This window comes from Pyxicephalus adspersus, chromosome 4 (assembly GCF_032062135.1).
Source record: "Pyxicephalus adspersus chromosome 4, UCB_Pads_2.0, whole genome shotgun sequence".
Taxonomy (NCBI): domain Eukaryota; kingdom Metazoa; phylum Chordata; class Amphibia; order Anura; family Pyxicephalidae; genus Pyxicephalus; species Pyxicephalus adspersus.
In genome coordinates this window covers 78,235,087-78,253,230 of record NC_092861.1, presented here as the reverse complement: position 1 = coordinate 78,253,230, position 18,144 = coordinate 78,235,087, and the positions used below count along the sequence as shown (strand labels likewise).

General features: G+C 35.9%; 1 protein-coding gene across 1 annotated transcript in view; it reads left to right on the top strand.

Annotated features, from left to right (window-relative positions):
• PREP (prolyl endopeptidase) overlaps positions 1–17,884 on the top strand; it is a 65,653-nt gene extending 47,769 nt beyond the window's left edge. Inside the window, exons 14-18 of the mRNA XM_072408705.1 lie at positions 5,596–5,732; positions 7,130–7,224; positions 8,714–8,845; positions 12,473–12,629; positions 16,532–17,884. Of these exons, the coding sequence (XP_072264806.1) occupies positions 5,596–5,732; positions 7,130–7,224; positions 8,714–8,845; positions 12,473–12,629; positions 16,532–16,823 (813 nt within the window). The 3' untranslated portion in view covers positions 16,824–17,884. The remainder of the gene's footprint in view (positions 1–5,595; positions 5,733–7,129; positions 7,225–8,713; positions 8,846–12,472; positions 12,630–16,531) is intronic.
• Positions 17,885–18,144: the final 260 nt, after the last annotated feature.

Sequence of the window (18,144 nt, the reverse complement as noted above, 5' to 3'; positions counted from 1 at the left end):
TGTTCCCAGCTGAACAAAATTACAGAATCAAAAGCAGCTCCTATCAGTACAAAGCAGTGTTTCTCAACCTTTCTAACATGGTAGAGCCCCATGAAATAACTTTGAGGTCTTCGGGGAACCCTTGCTATAATTACTATATCCACAACTCACATTAGTGTGGTGGTCAGTAGGAAGACTGTCTCCTACATTGGTGGCCAGTGGGTAGAATGTCACCCTTACAGATAGCCAAAAAGATCATTGGTGTCTATTAAACTGACCTCAGAGTGACAAACTGTTCTGGGAACCCCCAGCAACCTTTTGAGGAACCCTGATGGACAAATACTGGTATAGAGAGTGCAGCTGACTCTGGAGTCAATCAAGTTTTTTTCTATGATGTGTCGACATTATTCCTAGGGCTTATTTAACCTTTACTTGGAATGAGTTAAGGGTTACTTTGTACCCATGTACTTATTGACTAGGTTAAGGGAGGGGATATCAAGGGGTTTCTTTATCAAAAGAGGGCATTCTGATTCCAAAAGGGCTTCCCATGTGCAAACACCCACAACACAGGGCCTCATGGCTTCTTCCCCTTACAATTTTAATTGCCTCTTCAATATAACCAATCAAAGACTGTTTCTTTGCTCATTTTAGCCATGGTGACAACCATTATGTGGAGCTATAGTGCAGTAAGTAAATATGTAATAAGGCTGTTTACATGTACATATATAATAAAAACTATTATATAAAACAGGATATTTAAAACATTGATTCACATTGATAAAATCACTTAGCCCAGGCAAATATTTTACATATTAAAAAAAAACCTTTCAAATAAACCTTAAAGAGAAAAAAAGCATTGCGCCTTACTGTAAATAAAACAAGTCATGTCTTCAAAAGAGGGCCAAAGCAGCTACTTTATATGTAGTAATATTACACTTTCAAATAAAGAGACTTGTACTTTGATATGGGATTCTCTCTCAGCTTTTCCCTAGAACTTCTGTCATACACAAGGACAAAGCAAGTACAGGTTTTCCTCTGCGTGTAAGGAGCACTTTTGAAGAAGAACAGACCATGGCAGAGGTTTTTTTTAGACTCTCTTGAGGTTTTCTTTCAGTATAATTAGCTCAGTGTGACTTGCCGGACTTTTTTTCACACTAAAAGCATTAACATTGCATAGAATATACTGGAAGGAAATTCTTCAAGGTGTTATTGCTCTTTTTTTTCTCTTTTTTTTTTTTTATACATTTTTTTATTGCAAAATGTTTTTACAGACAAAAGAGGTATACTAAAAGACAACGAAAGAAAGGGGTTGGGGTAAGAAATCAAAAAGAACACAGCAATGTAGTGTTACTGCTTTTAAAAAGCTTGATTATTTATGTGTTCTGATAAAATGCTTAATTATATTAAAATGTAAAACTGTTTTCTTTTTTGAAAAACATTCAACTGTACAGTTTTCTTTAAATAATATTCATTTTCTCAAGGGATATGCCTCTATCGTTTCTTGTAATGTTCCCATTTAGTGGTTTGGCCCCCGCAAAGACAAGTGCTGCCTGCGTACTTGCATTGTGCTAGTGACTAGCAATCGACCCTGAGCACTGGATTGTGGGATTACAGGGGAAGTGTGCACATGAGCCCTATAAAAGGATTTGTGTACCCTGGGCTGGAGTTTTATCAAAGCAAGAATACTGATCAGCCTTTGCTCTGTCTTTGGAGAATCAATTGAAAATGTTTAAGCCAACGCAATAATTCCTTTATATCATATTTTGGTGGAAAATGACAAGATGAGTACGGTTGTTGAAATTAGTCTTGTTTATGGCCAGACCATTAATTTTAACCAAAATCTTTCCGTAAAGTTCTTTGTACATTTAATATATTTTATGCATGATATGTCCCTGTAAGAGCAAACATCAGAAATCTATGCAACTGTTCTAGGCACTGCTGACTTTGGCTATCCTAGCAGACTCAAGTAACACTATATAATATTCCCATTGTATCCTTTCTTGGCAGCTGCATAAAAAGTTAAAGAGGGGAGGGGGCTGAGATGCTAGGCCTTAATATAGTGTAATTTCACACTCCTCACGCCAAGAATTTGACTCTCATTGAACTTGCTAGAAAATTTGACTATCCAAAGTGACATTGCAAGTAACAAAAAAAGTTATTTATATAAAGGAAAGAAAAAATAATCAAGTAAGCAATCACAATACCTTCATTTACTTTACTTTTAACAGCTGTTTTGTAAGTTGGTAACAGAGTCTCCTTAAAACTAAAGCTAGAATTAACAGAATTCATTGAAACAATATTAATACAATGTTTACCTTCAGTCCCTCACTTCCTGTCCTGATGTTGTACTGCGCAACATTGTGTTGCCAGTTGGCTGCTTAGCAGCCAATCCATTTCACTGTTATTAGGTAAGCGTAAGAATGGTTCCCTATAAAATTGAGCACAGTTGGGAAAAAGGCTTGATAAAAAAAATTGATTGGATTTGTTTTAATTTACATATCTTATCTTTCCCCTTAATTTTTTTTAAATATAAATAGACATGGCTTTATCTTATTTATTACAGTTTACATTTCATATTTAAAGTTTCTCACGGAAAGGGGCGAAGCCAGTCTACTTACCTATACATAAAAGATAACTTCTAGTGTTGTTAAGGGTCTGTTCTCACTATGACTATGTGCTGCCTTTTTCAAAAGTAAACTTTTATTTCTCTATACTACATTTATCAGCCCATTCATTTAAATAAGACTCTCAACCCACTACATCACGCATAAAAAAATGCGTGCTGCTCTTTTAGAAAAGGAGCATGCAGCAAGGTATTATTATTATTATTATTATTATTAAACAGGATTTATATAGCGCCAACATATTATGCAGCGCTGTACATTAAATATGGCATATTACACCTGCCTTTAAGGTTGCATTATTGCACACAGTTCTGTGTTTCCTATGCTTTTTCTGCTGTAATACCCCTAATTTAGATAGTAGTAGTTGGTCACATTTAACTTCTTTGTGATTAAATGCTTCTTTGGAAGAACAGACGTCCAGATAAGCATACTCTGTAGCCATCAAAGGATTCCAATATTTTTATCACAGCATTAGAGATTACCTTCTCTTTGGGACTTGCCCTCTTGTTATGTTCTTACTGTACATCTGGGAAATTGAAGCATTTCCCATTATTGCTTATTATATTTTTAACAAAATGCTGGCCAGTATGTGAGGATGTTAGACAAGATTGAATTTGTTTCTGAGAGAGATTAGCTTTGAAGGCTTCTTAAAAGCCTCATATCTCATAGCTAAACCGTAATTGATCTGCTGCTGTATTTTTGTTGGGCAAGATAATCACCACAACACTTTTGGCCAGAACACAAGAGAACTTCTGTTTAAGATAGGGGAGGTCAATTGGAGAACCCCCCTGAAGAACCTCTGAAATATCTAAAGACTTAATTGTTTTTGTTTAGTGAGGCCTAGGGCTATGTGTTTTATAAATAGCTAAAAGGGGAGTGGGTAGATACAAAGCTGGGGATAGGGTCTATGTCAGTAAAAGCAATTAGATTTGCTGGATGTAGAAGAAACACTGCATAGAGGGCATTGTTTTTTTAGGAAAAGTTTTGTTTTTCAGCTTTAAACAAGGTAATGTTTGTTCATGGTAATGGGCTGTAAGCAATGTTTATATATATATATATATATATATATATATATATATATATATATATATATATAGATATATATATATTATTTGTCCTGATTCTAGTGCTTAGTAGACAACAGCATTGGTTCTACGCCTATATACTGATTGGTAATACATAGAAGATGTCCACCTACATGATGATTTGTTGATTTAGTACTGCCATCTTCTGTTTAACAGACTTCCAGTAGATCTTAAATTGGAACTAAAGCTGCACTTTGAAAAATCAACAATCAGCAAGTGGTTATTGTTGAAAGGGACAGGCAATGTCCCTTCTGCAATAACTGTGTTTGCTTGCCTGTTCACTACCCAGCTGTCAAATTTTGCTATTCATGCCCAGCCCAGTGTTGATTGCCAGGGAACCCTTGCATGTGCTGGGAATAAATGAACTTGCGTTACGTCTTCCCGGTGTGGCCAATCAGGATGGCTGAAGATCATTTCCGGGGCAAAAAAAAGGAAGATGGCAACACCCTGTGATGAAATTGGAAAAGGTGGGTTTCACAGGTTTAGTTTCTGTACATTTCCCTGAAAAAAAACTCTGTGATCTAGGTGAAAAAAGCCTGGGAATTTTTTTTGTTCACTGAAATAAAAGATTTAGGGGGTTGGCCCTAATTGGAGATATCTGCAAGTCTATTTAATTTATCTGCTTTAATTGACATTAAACTTTTACAGTTTTTGGATATAGTGGGGAAGTTAGAGGGCAAGTACTGGGAAAGGGAATTATGTAAATGGTGAAATATGTTCTGTGTTTTGCTCTTATGAAAGTACTGGTAATCATGAAAAATCTTGTCACAGGGTTAGGAAAACATTGTTTTCAGTACAGTTTGGTGCAGCAGTGAGGATATGCATTACTTACAAAATAAGCTTCCTTATTTTTAGATATTGATTCTGCTGTATAATACTATTATAGTTTAGCCTGGAGGTCAGCACAACATAAAAGCAGCTTGCTGACTACACAGTTAAAATAAAAACAAAAAAACTTTCATAAAATTACTAATAGAAGTGTACAAATAAGACAATAAATATCTTCAACAAATAAAGAAACTAAAAGAAATACTGACACTATAGTAAAATAGTTTGAATCTGCAAAATAACAGTAAAAATGTTACTTGAATAAAATAAAATTATTGGCAATTTTTGTGCAAATTGCTGTAATTTTTCACTATTGTAAAATAATATAGTATGTGCTTTGATTTTTGCCTGTTTGCATGAATATGGTCTTAACCAAGGGGAAACATGAAGTTGTGCTGTTTTATACAGTAGTAAAAGATAGTTAAGCACTACCTTCAACAAAGTATATGGCCTGTGCTTAAGAGTACATTTGTTATAGGTTTTCATTACATGTGTATGTTACAGTTTCTCCAGCTGTTTTGCTGTTCCCGTGTTGTCTGGGGACAGTGCCCAGAGACGTGCCCTACAGCAGAAACTGAATACAATGATTTTTGTTCAGAACATTCATTTATAAAGCCAAATGGACCTTATCTGTGAGTTTGAAATGACTCTTTCTTTTAACAATCTGCCTACATGATATTATATTTGAGGATCATATGACTACTGGTATGGGACAGACAGACAGATAATATTTCATACAGTTTTATAAATGAGACCTTATGACTTTATCGACCCCTTATCTCAATATTTCATTTTCATTTAGGCCGTCCATATGCTTTTGGCCATCAAATATATGAAAATATTTTAGATGTCTTTCTGATTCAACAAACTTTTTTTGTAATGTTTTACATAATTAAAGGCAACTGTTGTATGGAACTGATTTAACGTTTTATCATAGCTTTCTGCTAACTTTGCAACTATTTAGTAAAGTTAAAATATATTTTGTTAGGTAAAATATACAAGTAGGCTTTTTTTCTGGAATGTTACTTCATATTTAAATTCCCCAAACACATATTTACTGATCAAATATTTATTTTTAGGAGTTTTATACCAGCAAAGATGGAACCCAGATACCAATGTTTATTGTCCATAAAAAGGGTATTAATTTGGATGGATCCCACCCAGCCTTTCTCTATGGCTATGGAGGCTTTAACATATCCATAACACCAAGCTATAGGTAAGATTTTTTATTACCAATTATTTATACAGATTGTGTAAGTGGAAGAAATTGTGTTATAGCTAATTTTTTTATAATTAGTTTATAATTTAAGAAAAAAAATACAAATAATAATTTCAAGTGTTCAGTTAGGACACACAGATCTATATAAAAAAAGCCATCTCATTTACATTAACTTTGCTTACACTATATTAAATGTTGTCAATGTGCTTTAAATGGCAACTCTAGTTTGTAGATCAGAACTTATTATACTCACTGAACAATTCTAATAGGGGTGCTAGTGGGGAGGATATACTTAGGGTTGCAAGTATGGTATCTTGGTTTAGGAAGGTTAGGGAAGTAGGACTAAGGAAGCAAGGATATCCATTTCTCTTACCCCCGGAGCTGAGAGATGAATCACCTTAGGGATCATAGGTCAGCTTGGAGAGCAGTCAGATAGTCTCAGAATTCATGGAACATAGTCCAGTAGAACCATCATTGCCTGGTACCTTCCTTTGTGCCTCTTAACAATACAAAATTATTAGAATTTCCTGCCGCTCCTCCCGCCCGCACCGACGCATGCACCGACGTCACCAGGAAACCCTAGAGAACGTCTCTGCAGTCACCAGGAGAAGATCGAAGAGGGAGGATGCCGCCCGAGGACCTGCAGGGACCAACAAACTTACCTTACCTTGTTTCATTACTGGCACCTTCATCCAGACTTCTTATAGGTTTAGGATCTTTGGCCAGCTTGATTGGCAATGCCGAAATGATGTAACTCTCAAGGCATGCACAAAGTAGTTTGTTTATTCCAAACAGCCATCTATGACAGGATTGTACACTGAGCTGTGAGGATTGTTTTATCGCAGATAAGTAATTGTCTGTCCCTTCTGCAATATATACCGTCTTCTCACAATTTTTAATTTCATTGTTCTGTAACATTGTTTTTTGTTGTTGGGTTGTCCGTTGCAAAGGTATCCCAAGGTACATGGCTTTACTTCAGGTGCACGGACCAACCTGATTTTATTTTCTCCCAGCAGGCTAGCCGACATTGTAACAGGATACATAAACAAAGGGATGCTCTGCAATGGTTTACTTTGAGGATTGTCTTAGAAAGTATTTCACGTTTCCCATACATATAAATGCAATAAAGTATGCAAATTGCAAATGCCCAATACCGTATTGTATGAAAGCCACATACAAGAATATTATAACAGAGCCAACTGGAAAGTTTTAAAGACCGTTTAGTACAGTACAACTCGGGTAGACAGACAAACATGTAATTAGGAATAAAAACCTAGAGACACAACTTATTAGACTACTTTTAGACCAATTATTCATCATTACTATAGCATTGCATATTTTACATTTTGTATAAGAAAAGCTGTAATATTAGCAATTGTATGCTTTTGTTTCAGTGTTTCCAGACTGATATTTGTAAGGCACTTAGGTGGCATACTTGCTATCGCCAACATCCGTGGTGGAGGGGAATATGGGGAAACCTGGCACAAAGGTTAGTAGTTTTATAATCAACTATGGAATGACATTTTATTACTTTTAGGAATTAAATTGTTCCCAAAATCTGTGCCTCTAAATATATACAGCTAGCAGTATAGTTATTTCCTACATTTTTTTTTTTACTTTACTTTTTTACCTACTGGTAATCAAATTTTGCTAGTCCTTTGAAGTCTGAAAGAACATTGACTCATTTGGGAAACAGAACCGTGTTGTATTGAAACTTCTGTGAGATGGTATTTTCTGAACACATATAAGAAGTGTTTCACTTTTTTATTTTAAATAAAGAATTTACATAGCTGATTTAAAATATCCTAATTTCCATTCAGGAAATAGCTTATTATCTACATTCCTGATTCAAGTTTTGCTATGCATCTTTGCATTCTGTTTCCCATCTCTTGATTGCACACCTGTTGTTCTGACTACTGAACAGTTTTAAGACATATTGTTTTATTTCCATCATTGTGTCAGTAAACATTTAGGCTCATGACTTATTTCCTAAAATAGTACTATTTTTTACCACTGAAGCAGTATCATTAAAGTTGAAGTCCAGCATCTTGTAATACAAGACCAATTTACACTTCAGTTTACTAATATTTGTCATGGGAAGAAAAGTCATTTTTTAACAGTTCTATTCTGAAGAGCACCTCCCATGAGGCGCGACTTCCCCGTTGGGCATCTGAGAAATGAATGGCGTCTTGTATGGTGCAGTGTCACTGGCCAGTCTAAATCACTGTAATTTTTTTTGCAAGTCCCAATATGTACTGCAGTCTCAGATGAATCATGAAATCCAAAGGTGATGCCACAAGCATCACAAAGCTTTACCCCACTGAAACACCCACCACTTGGTTTGAGGTATGCTTGTGCAAGGGTTTATTATAGATAATCTTATCCCTGCTTGAGGTCAGTTTTTAATGCTTTTGTAAACCCACAAAGACTGATGAATGTTGGCCTAAATGTAAATAAATGTACACTGATGTTGTATCGCCAGGCACACACATTGATGGAGTATACTAAACTGCTCTGACATGCACATTTTATTGGTCAGTGTTCAACCAGTGTTGCAAAAACAAAAAAATCCTAATTCTGTGAATCCTCCGGTAACTCATTCACTAAATCTGCCCATGTGAATCTCAACACCAACAGTGTAATTATCACTTTATGGATGTCATGCTCTAATTATTTAATAATATTATTATTGCAATCCTTTTGTCCTTCATGTGACGTCACTGCAGTCTCCTGAAATTATTGCTAACATTGCAAAGAACAGCTAGGAAGAGACTGCATTTTTGGTGAAAGATCATATAATATAATAAGTTAAATTGTCAAATTGAATCAAATTGATTGTTTTTTTTCAGTTTAGTGTAGTTGATCTGTTCCCGGAATAACATCAATAGCTCACAAAGAGATTTTGATTGTGTCATCTGAATTTGCTATTTAAAGAAGCATTTTATGCCAACATATGAACACCTGTTTTTATTTTTAAGCTGGCTGCTTAGGTAAGAAGCAAAACTGTTTTGATGACTTCCAGAGCGCAGCTGATTATCTGATTAGGAAAGGATATTCCTCTGCTAAGAACATCACCATCAATGGAGGATCAAACGGTGGCCTTTTAGTAGGTAAGTCGATTTATTTAAATGGGCTTCATTATATATATATGATGTGTGTGTGTATATTTGTGTATATATATGTATATATATATATATATATATATACAGTGTTCTTTACAGTAAAATATTGTATGAATAATAAAAAGCTGAACAGTTTTTTTTGCATGAACTGGAGACATTGAAAAATATCAGTATACAACCTTATAGTGGTTGTTTGACTGAGGAATGGCCATTGACAAAGATTAGCCAAAAACCCAGGGAAATTTGGGATATAGTAACACATTAAACTTAATCCACTGAGTAAATTTAATTCTAACCTACCTGGGAGTATACAATCAGAGTGTCAGTGGCTACAAGTTGAATAGTCTGAATAATGTTTGTTTGATAACCACGACTCCACTGGGTTTCAGCCATAACCTTCATTCTCAACTGGTTTGCGTGTACGTGTATGTACGTGTGTGTGTGTGTGTGTGTGTATATATATATATATATATATATATATATATTACGCAGCGCTGTACATTAAATAGAGTTTTCAAATGACAAACAGACAGGGACACAAGGACACAAGACGAGTGGAGGACCCACCCCGCTCTGAACAGCTTACAATCTAAGAGATTGGTTTCTAGTAGTGCCCCTTTCTCAGTATGAGTGCTCATAAGCAAGGAAGGTGGGTGACAGATTTAGTTACTAATATTAAACAATTCCTTATGTTTACTTTAATTTACAACTGCTTAACATGGAATGTTCGGCTTTAACTAGATCATTTTTCATCATCTTTGTATGAAATTGCATTTATCGAGGATATTTTACTTCACTGAGTGGGAGATTAGCTCTGCTTTACGAATTCTTTATGGAAAACTTAAATAGGGAAATCACTGAGTTAGACAAAAGCTTTATTTTCCTTTTAATTCTGTAGAGAAAAGACCTATATTTTCACTGTGACAAAATTACTCCCTACCTGAGCAGCTGACCTACACATTTTCTGCTTTGACATTCACTGTTCAAGTTTCATTTTTTTTTATTAGGATCCTTGTGTTCCCTTTAGATTTCATTCCATTGTTCTCTTTAAGAACAAAGCTACATATTGACAATTTTCTATTTTTATAAATAAATACATTGCACTTTCCAGTATTTTCATTTCCAGGTATAAGTAATAAGTCCTATTAAAATTTTTATATCACTGAAGTTGTCTGTCTTTTGAAGTACGGTAAGGGAGTGACGGCATTGGATCTTGAGTGATATGTTACAAACCTATTTATGTATATACATGAGATACATTGGCTAGGTTGCCACCCATTAAAATTAATGTATGCATTCAGTTTACTAGACAAGGTTCCTTGGTTAGATGCTCTCTCCATACCAGTCCCTGTGTCTGTTTGTAATTGGATACTAATCACCAGCCATATACTAAAATGTGCTCAAGATAGCAGCATGCTAGAGTGCTTACGGGTGTTACATACCAAGGATATATAAATAAATATATATATATATATATATATATATATATATAATATGCTTGTAATTCACCACCATAGATAGGTCCTTCTTATTCAAGTTTTTCTTTCCATGTGTTTAGGCATATTGGACATAAAATGAAAGATAATTTACCTGCTGCACACCCCATCATTGTCCGACTGCTAATGGTATTACTTGCAACTGTCCTAGCATGATATTGAATATGATTATGCCTTTCCAAGAGCATGATATCATTTTGAATGTTCATGCAGACTAAATATCAGTTTCTTGTGTCAGGATGTACTGTATTGTATAGTACAATCTTAAAATGCTTTCCGCCAGCTGCCTTTTTAGTACATGGGTTAGTAGCAACCAATTAGCTTTTATTTCATGCTCCATGCTTCAGTAGAAAAGTCACAACTGGAATATATTTGTTTTACAAGCTACACCTTCAGTTGCTTGTCTGTATCCGAGCTAAATGAAAAACAATACACTACATGTTTCTGGTATAGCCGAGTCATTTTAAAGTAAACTGTTGTTAGGTGTTATTTGTAATAGTTAACCTTCATGTGTATTGCAATGTACACATTTTCTTAAAAAAGCAGTACACATACAAGCACCAGGAATGTACAACTGCATACAACTATTGGCAGTCTGTCACCACCTTTGCTTGGCTTTGTAATTGCAAAATCTTAGTGTTTACCTATGTATGGCAAGGCACAAGGGATTTTTGCATAATCTGCCAATTCTTTTGAACATGTGATGCCTGCTGAGGGACAGAACCACAGGGGAGCATTAGTTGTAAAGGAATGGTGTCACAAATGAATTAAAACCCTTCTCTCCTAAAACCATTGTCAGGCGCAACACCAAATAGTGCACCATGGCTAAAGCACATGATAGGTGTATCTTGTTCTTGATCTATTCACATGGGAATCAATAAATCACCCTGGCAGCAAAACAATCCTGCAGTTTGATAGGGACATGCTATGCACATGCAATTATGTCTGCAAGTTACATTCGATGGGAGAAGTTCTAATCAGGATTGTGACAATGGGCCTGATTTATTAAAGCTCCTCAAGGCTGGAGAGAATACACTTTCACAAGTGAAGCTAGGTGATCCATTCCAGCAAACCTGGAATGGATTTCATCAATGTCATTTGCTATTTGCTAGCAAATGCTTTGAATCCTGGACCAGATCCATCCCAGGTTTGTTGGATTACCCAGCTTCACTGGTGAAAGTGTATTCTCTCCAGCCTTGGAGAGCTTTAATAAATCAGGGCCAATGTGTAGGGAGTGACACTGTGTAGAGCTTACCTAAATGTCAATAAGGAGACCTAATAATACTACCTATTGTTTGAGTTGTGGTGTACCATATGGTGTAATTCCAAGCAATTGCTTTGGGTGAGCAGGTTTCAGTTTGATTTGTGACACTATTCTTTTCAGCTGATGCTCTTGGGGGTGCACTTGTGTTTTGTTTTTGTATATATGTAAACAAAACCCATTATGAGGTTTTCTGGCCAAAAGCAGGCTTTGGGAATTGCAGTACCCGGGAGCCAAAAGAAAACAGACTTAAGTGTCTAGAGGACATGCAGCAGCTGCAAAAAACAAAACTTACACTACCCACGTGCTATATGTGTTTTTATATAAACCTGTACCTGAATGAGAACAAAACCCAGCCTGGGACATAACAAAGGTATTTCTACTCTTGTAAAGATTAGTCCATGTAATCAAGACGGTCGCTACGTCAGTTAATCCATATTGTGATAGCAGTTATTTAAAGGTTCTACAATAGAAGATTTGCATTAGGTGATACTTTTGACAACTTTTAAATTTTAGGAAATTATTTCAAGATATTGTATGAGGTATAATTTACAAATGACAATGAATTTGTAAGACAATATGCAGTTAAATGCTTATGTTGATTGGTGAGATGAGCATTCTTCTGTTGGAGAAGCTTCTGAGCTGCTTGTGACTTTGTTCGGAGGCTGCTTTTAGTTTCTTTTATTTTTCTTTTGAGAGGAAAGCAATTCTGATGCACGCAAATGACAATCTAAGCCTTTATGGATTAGCTGATGGATGCTGCTGCTGTCCTAAAGTAATTTAATTTCAATATATAATGTATAAGCCTCCTCAGCATCTAATATGTATGTATTAATGTTTGTTTATTTTTTTTTAAAGCTGCCTGTGCAAATCAGCGTCCTGACCTGTTTGGATGTGCTATTGCACAAGTTGGTGTTATGGACATGCTGAAGTTTCACAAGTTTACTATTGGTCATGCTTGGACCACAGACTATGGCTGCTCAGACAAAAAGGAACAATTTGAGTGGCTGTACAAGTAAGTTTTTACTTCTTCATGCAAGTTATCCTTGTGTTAAAGTGGAACTCTAATCGTAACATTTTCATGTTTTGTCCCATTATCACACCAGGAAGTTAGTGGGAATTCCAGCTGTTGGAGCTGCCAGCAAATCCAGTTTTTTACGTTCCATAATAGAAATGATGATCTTTCAGAGGGTGATTTGCAATCTTTGCAGACACAAAGTAATCACTTTTGATCACTTGCAGGCAGTGCCAGGGATGTCTTCTCCACATATAAACATGTATGCTTAGCCAATACAAATGTGTGCTAAAGCCACAGTCATGAGCATAGTGGAACCTAAAGCAAAATCCCCTTCTTTGTAGTATAAAGTACTTTGAGGTAAAGGCTTCCACCCATGAAAAAAAAAGCATCATAAAATATATATTTATTCAACAAAATGTAGTGCATAGCACTGTGTATTTCTGCTTTGTAAGTTGATTAGTTTGTTCTTTTAGAAAAGCTTTGCTTTCAAAGGTACACGTTTCTGTTTGTCATTTAATTATTTTAACCGAACAAGTAGCAATTATTATAGGAAATAGTAATCTGATAGTGGTGTGTATTCTGAACTCTGTGTATGGTAAGACATAAAATGATAATGGGTATGGCTGGATGCAGAGGGTTCGAAATCCTATACCGTAAGCACTTAGTGATTTGATTTAATGGTATACAATAGCACTGATACAGCAGGAAAGAACTCTACTATGCCAGAATGAAAGTGATGTTTTTTATTCTTTTGCATTTGTAATGGCACAGTTTTTATTTACGTATTTTCGTGGTAAATTGAGCTGGACAGGCTCCCTAAAATTTTTTTTACTTGTTTCAGCTTACTTTGAGAACTCTTTTTGTAGTAGCATGTAGATTACATTTCCAATTAGTACTTTGAGATTTATTTAGTTGTATGATGGACACCTCAAGCCTTTGGCAGATGTAGGTAGGCCTAGGGTTAGCTATAACCTAAATTGTGACGGTCTAGTAGGAATTTGTTATCTGCGAGTCAGACCTAATGGAAACCAAACTTGTGTTTGGTCATTACTCCCCTAAGCAGCATATACTTACCTTTGTTTTGCTCTCCTGTCACTCTGTTCAGCTACTGGACCTAAAGGAAATAGCAATTACTCTCAAGTACAGAGTAGAATGTGACAGAACATGACCAAGTATTAGTTTACTGATAACTTCCTTTAAGTTTCCTTTTACTCCTGGAGCTACATGGGAGTAAAATAAAGTAAGTACAAGGTATATACGTATGTGGAGGTCTGCATTAGAGAAAAATGTTTTTTGTTTTTTTTACCATACCGGTACAAAACCAGATTCACTTTAAAGACTGTAGAGGGGCAAATTCAGTGAGCCAGGGTTTTTGCAGATGAAGACATGGTATCATGACCATTCAGAGGGGGTCTTGACAAGGAACAGGTTGAGAAAATGTAACTTCATGACCACATTTACAGTTCTGTTGAAGGATGAATGCGAGAGAAGAGGGTTTGTTTTTTTTGTTGACATTACATTTTTTCACATTGAGTTTTCCCAAAGGGCAATACCAAAAAGTTTAATCAGTAAGAGGTTCGTTTGTAAAGTTTCACAAGTAAGTGGCCCATAAACTCTGCTACTTTTATCACTTGACAGTATTTCTATATGAAATGGATTACTACAAAAGAACATCTACTATTCTGTCACAGCTACTGGGTAATAGATGTACACTCACTGGCCACTTTATTAGCTTAACCTTGCTAGTATCAGGTTAAACACCTTTTTTTCTTCAAATCTACTGTCATTTTTCCTGGCATAGATTCACCAAGGTGCTGGAAACATTCACTCAGGTATTTTGACATTGACATGACAAGATAGCATCTCTAAGTTGCAGCAGATGTTTGGCTGTACAACCTTGAAGCAAATCTTCTGTTCCAATACATCTCAAAGATGTTAACTTGGGATCTGGTGACTGTGGAGGCCATTTGAGTACAGTGACCTCATTGTCACGTTCAAGAAACCAGTTTGAGATGATTTAAGCTTTGTGACATGGCTCTTCACCCTGCTGGAAGTAGCTTTAGATGATGGGTACACTGCAGTCATAAAGGGATGGACATGGTCAGCAACACTAAGGTAAGTTGTGGCATTTAAACAATGCTCAACAAATGCTAAGGGGCTCAATGTGTGACAATAAAATTTACCCCCCAACTATTACATGGCCATCCTGAACTGTTAATTAAAGGATGGATGGATCCATGCTTTTATCCAAATTCAACCAGGCAATATTTTTCCAGTTTTCTCTTGACCAATTTTGGTGAGCTTGTGTCAGTTGTAGCCTTTGGTGACTGTTCTTAGCTAACTGACTAGAGCAGCACTTGGTGCGGTTTCCTACTTTTTAGCATACCCTAGCAGTGGCAAATGAATATTTGAGTTATTGTTGCCTTTCTTTTGGCTAAAACCAGTTTGACCTTTCTGCTTTCACTTGTGGCTTTGACTACCTACAGAAATGCTGCTTGCTGGATATCTACCTTACTCAGACTATTCTTGTAAACCCTAGAGGTGGTTGTGTGTAAAAATCCCAGCAGATTGGAAGTTTTCTGACACCAACAACTATGCTACCTTCAAGTCCCTTCCATTCTCAGCAGGTCATCTTGACAATGGCTTTCCTAAATGCTTTGAGATCCTGCTGTGTGATTGACTGGTTGAATTTGCAATTTACAAGTGGTTGAACAGTTGTACCTATTGAAGTGGCCAGTGATTCTATATAAACTAGAGGCACAACACGGTTTGTCAACTGGGGTTCCTCCAGAGGTTGCTAGGAGTTCCTTGAGCATCGAGAAGTTTGTGCCTCTCATGTCAGTTTAAGTGATACCAATGATTATTTTGGCTATCTGTAAGGATGACATTGTTCCCACTGTCCAGCAATGTATGAGGCATTTTTTCCACTGATCACCATGTACTGTGAGCTGTGGAAGGGGTTACTAAGACCTGAAAGGGTTTCCCCATGTTAAAAAGGTTGAGAAAGTCTGATGTACAGGTAGCCCCAGGGTTACATACAAGATATGGACTGTAGGTTTGTCCTTAAGTTGAATTTGTAAGTCAGAACATGTACAATATTTTAACTGTGAGTTAATCACAAACAAAGCAAAAATACTTTATGGAGCCTAGACATTCATAAACTTCTGGAGCAAGCTGTGCTTTTGCAAAAAAGAAACAACTGCAGAGTTTATCTAGGTCATTAAAGAGTTACAAGAGGTTGCAAAAAAGCAAAAGATTTCTTCTGCAGGTCATGCGAACTGCCCCATTAAGCCTGGTTACTGCACACAAGCGAGCAGGGAAGCCCCATTCATATGTAGGAGTCGTCCTTATGTTGGATGTCCTTAACTCGGGGACTACCTGTAAATATTAGCAAAATGTATTTGAAGCTGCAAGATATACATGTACCTTCAATTTAGTTGTAGAAAAGGTAGAATGTGTTATGAAGGGCCCTTGTCACTAAAATAGAAGTTTAAACTGTATATAACTTTGAAAGAAAATAAAATATGTTCTTTGGGTGTAGCAGATACATATATTAAGATTGAAACAATACTTCTGGAGCTCCTACACCCTGGTGTGACTTTTATTCTGCACATTATATCAGTCAGCTGTACAAGTTGAGAAAATATTAATTATTAAAGTGTACTCATATTTACCCCTTTATTACCTCATTTTTTCCTCTTAGTTAATATTTTACTTCTCATTGTCTTATATTTACATATAAAAGTTTACAACTAATATTTACATTGTTTTAATTTGCGAGTGGGGGGGGTCACAGGATGTGAATTTATTTGACATTTTATTTTGGCAACGTGTTTTTGATGAGTAAGTTCATTATGTTTGTTTGATGTCCTTATGACCATGTTTTGCTCACATTTTAGGTTCTCACCACTTCATAATATCAAAGTGCCTGATGATGGAAAGCAGTACCCATCCACATTGCTTCTCACGGCTGACCATGACGATAGAGTCGTCCCCTTACACTCATTGAAATTCATAGCTACTTTACAGCATGTTGTGGGCAAAAGTCCTAAGCAAACCAATCCCCTTTTTATCCATGTAGACACCAAGGCTGGCCATGGAGCAGGAAAGCCCACCACTAAAGTGATTGAAGAGGTTTCCGACATGTTTGCTTTCATTGCACAGTGCCTAAAACTCAGTTGGATTGAATAAAAAAAAAAACAAGCAAGCTTCCATTTTTTTTTTTTTTTATACAAGGGCTTTTATGTCATAAAAAATAAATCAATGAATTCATAGGTAACAATCAGCAGGATTTGCTATCATATCTGTCATCTATCCTTGTTACTTGAGGTAAATGGAAATATTGGAATTTTATATGTGTATCTGCAATTGAAAAGTGTTTATCTCTGTGTTACAATGTTTTGAAGTTTCAGTCACCATGATATTGTATTTTGTATATTTTGTCCGCACAAACATGTAAAACAAACAAGTAAAAAAAATGCCTGAACAACTATGGTTCATATAGAATAAAACTGGTTTCATGAACTTCTCATTTTATGTGGTACACACATGGTTTATCATTTTTCTTTGCTAAAAAAGAGTTTTCACATTTGTTTTATTATTCTTCAATATACTTCAATGTATATTTTGGAACATATTGTGTATTCATTTGTTTTATTTAAATCTTACATACTGCTTGACAATAGGGAAGGTTACAGTTTTAGATTTTATATGTTGACTGGGGAAGTTATGGGGTGCAGGCTACTCTCCCATCAACCCATCACCCCACCTTATCTTCTTAACTCCACTGCAGAGCTGCAGCCTGGTCAGTGGCTTGAACGGGGTCATATACTGATGAGCACTACATACAAGTAATGAGGACCATTTAGTCTTGGTATACATCTTCACTCAACTGACTGGGGCCTTGGTGCAGAGGTTTAGCCAGCAATTCATTGGCAAAATGTAAATAATGAACTAGGTCAAAGTTCCTCTGCGGTGGAAGGGTTTTAGTGGAGATCAGCTTAGGAGGCCAAGTGAGAGGGCGTTTTTTTTTTGTCCTTTAAAACATTTGTCCTTTAAGAGAAATGAGTGACAGACTGGAAAGAAAATTGGAAAAAACAAGAAATGAAAAATGGAAATACAGTGTTGGCACTGAACAACTTCTTACACTTGTAAATGTTATCAGATGAAATGTTTGGTATTTAATTACTTTACAGTGTAAAACAATTTGCTTTGTTTTTTAATACATTAAACATTATCCTGAAATCTCCAAAGTTTGTTTCATTAACAGAATTGTCGTCTGAACTGATAGCAGAGTAGACATTGCACGCCACAGCAATAATGGTCTACAGTATGTTCAAAGGAAGCAAATATAAATACAAACACTCAAAGGTCCCAAAACCCCATAAGTACTTTGTGTGATTCTAAAGCATAATTTTATCATAAAAATGTTTTGTATATTTAGTAATCATACTTATTAAAATGAGCAATATTTTTACAGTCATGCCTTAGCTTTAACCTAGTCTTAGCTTAC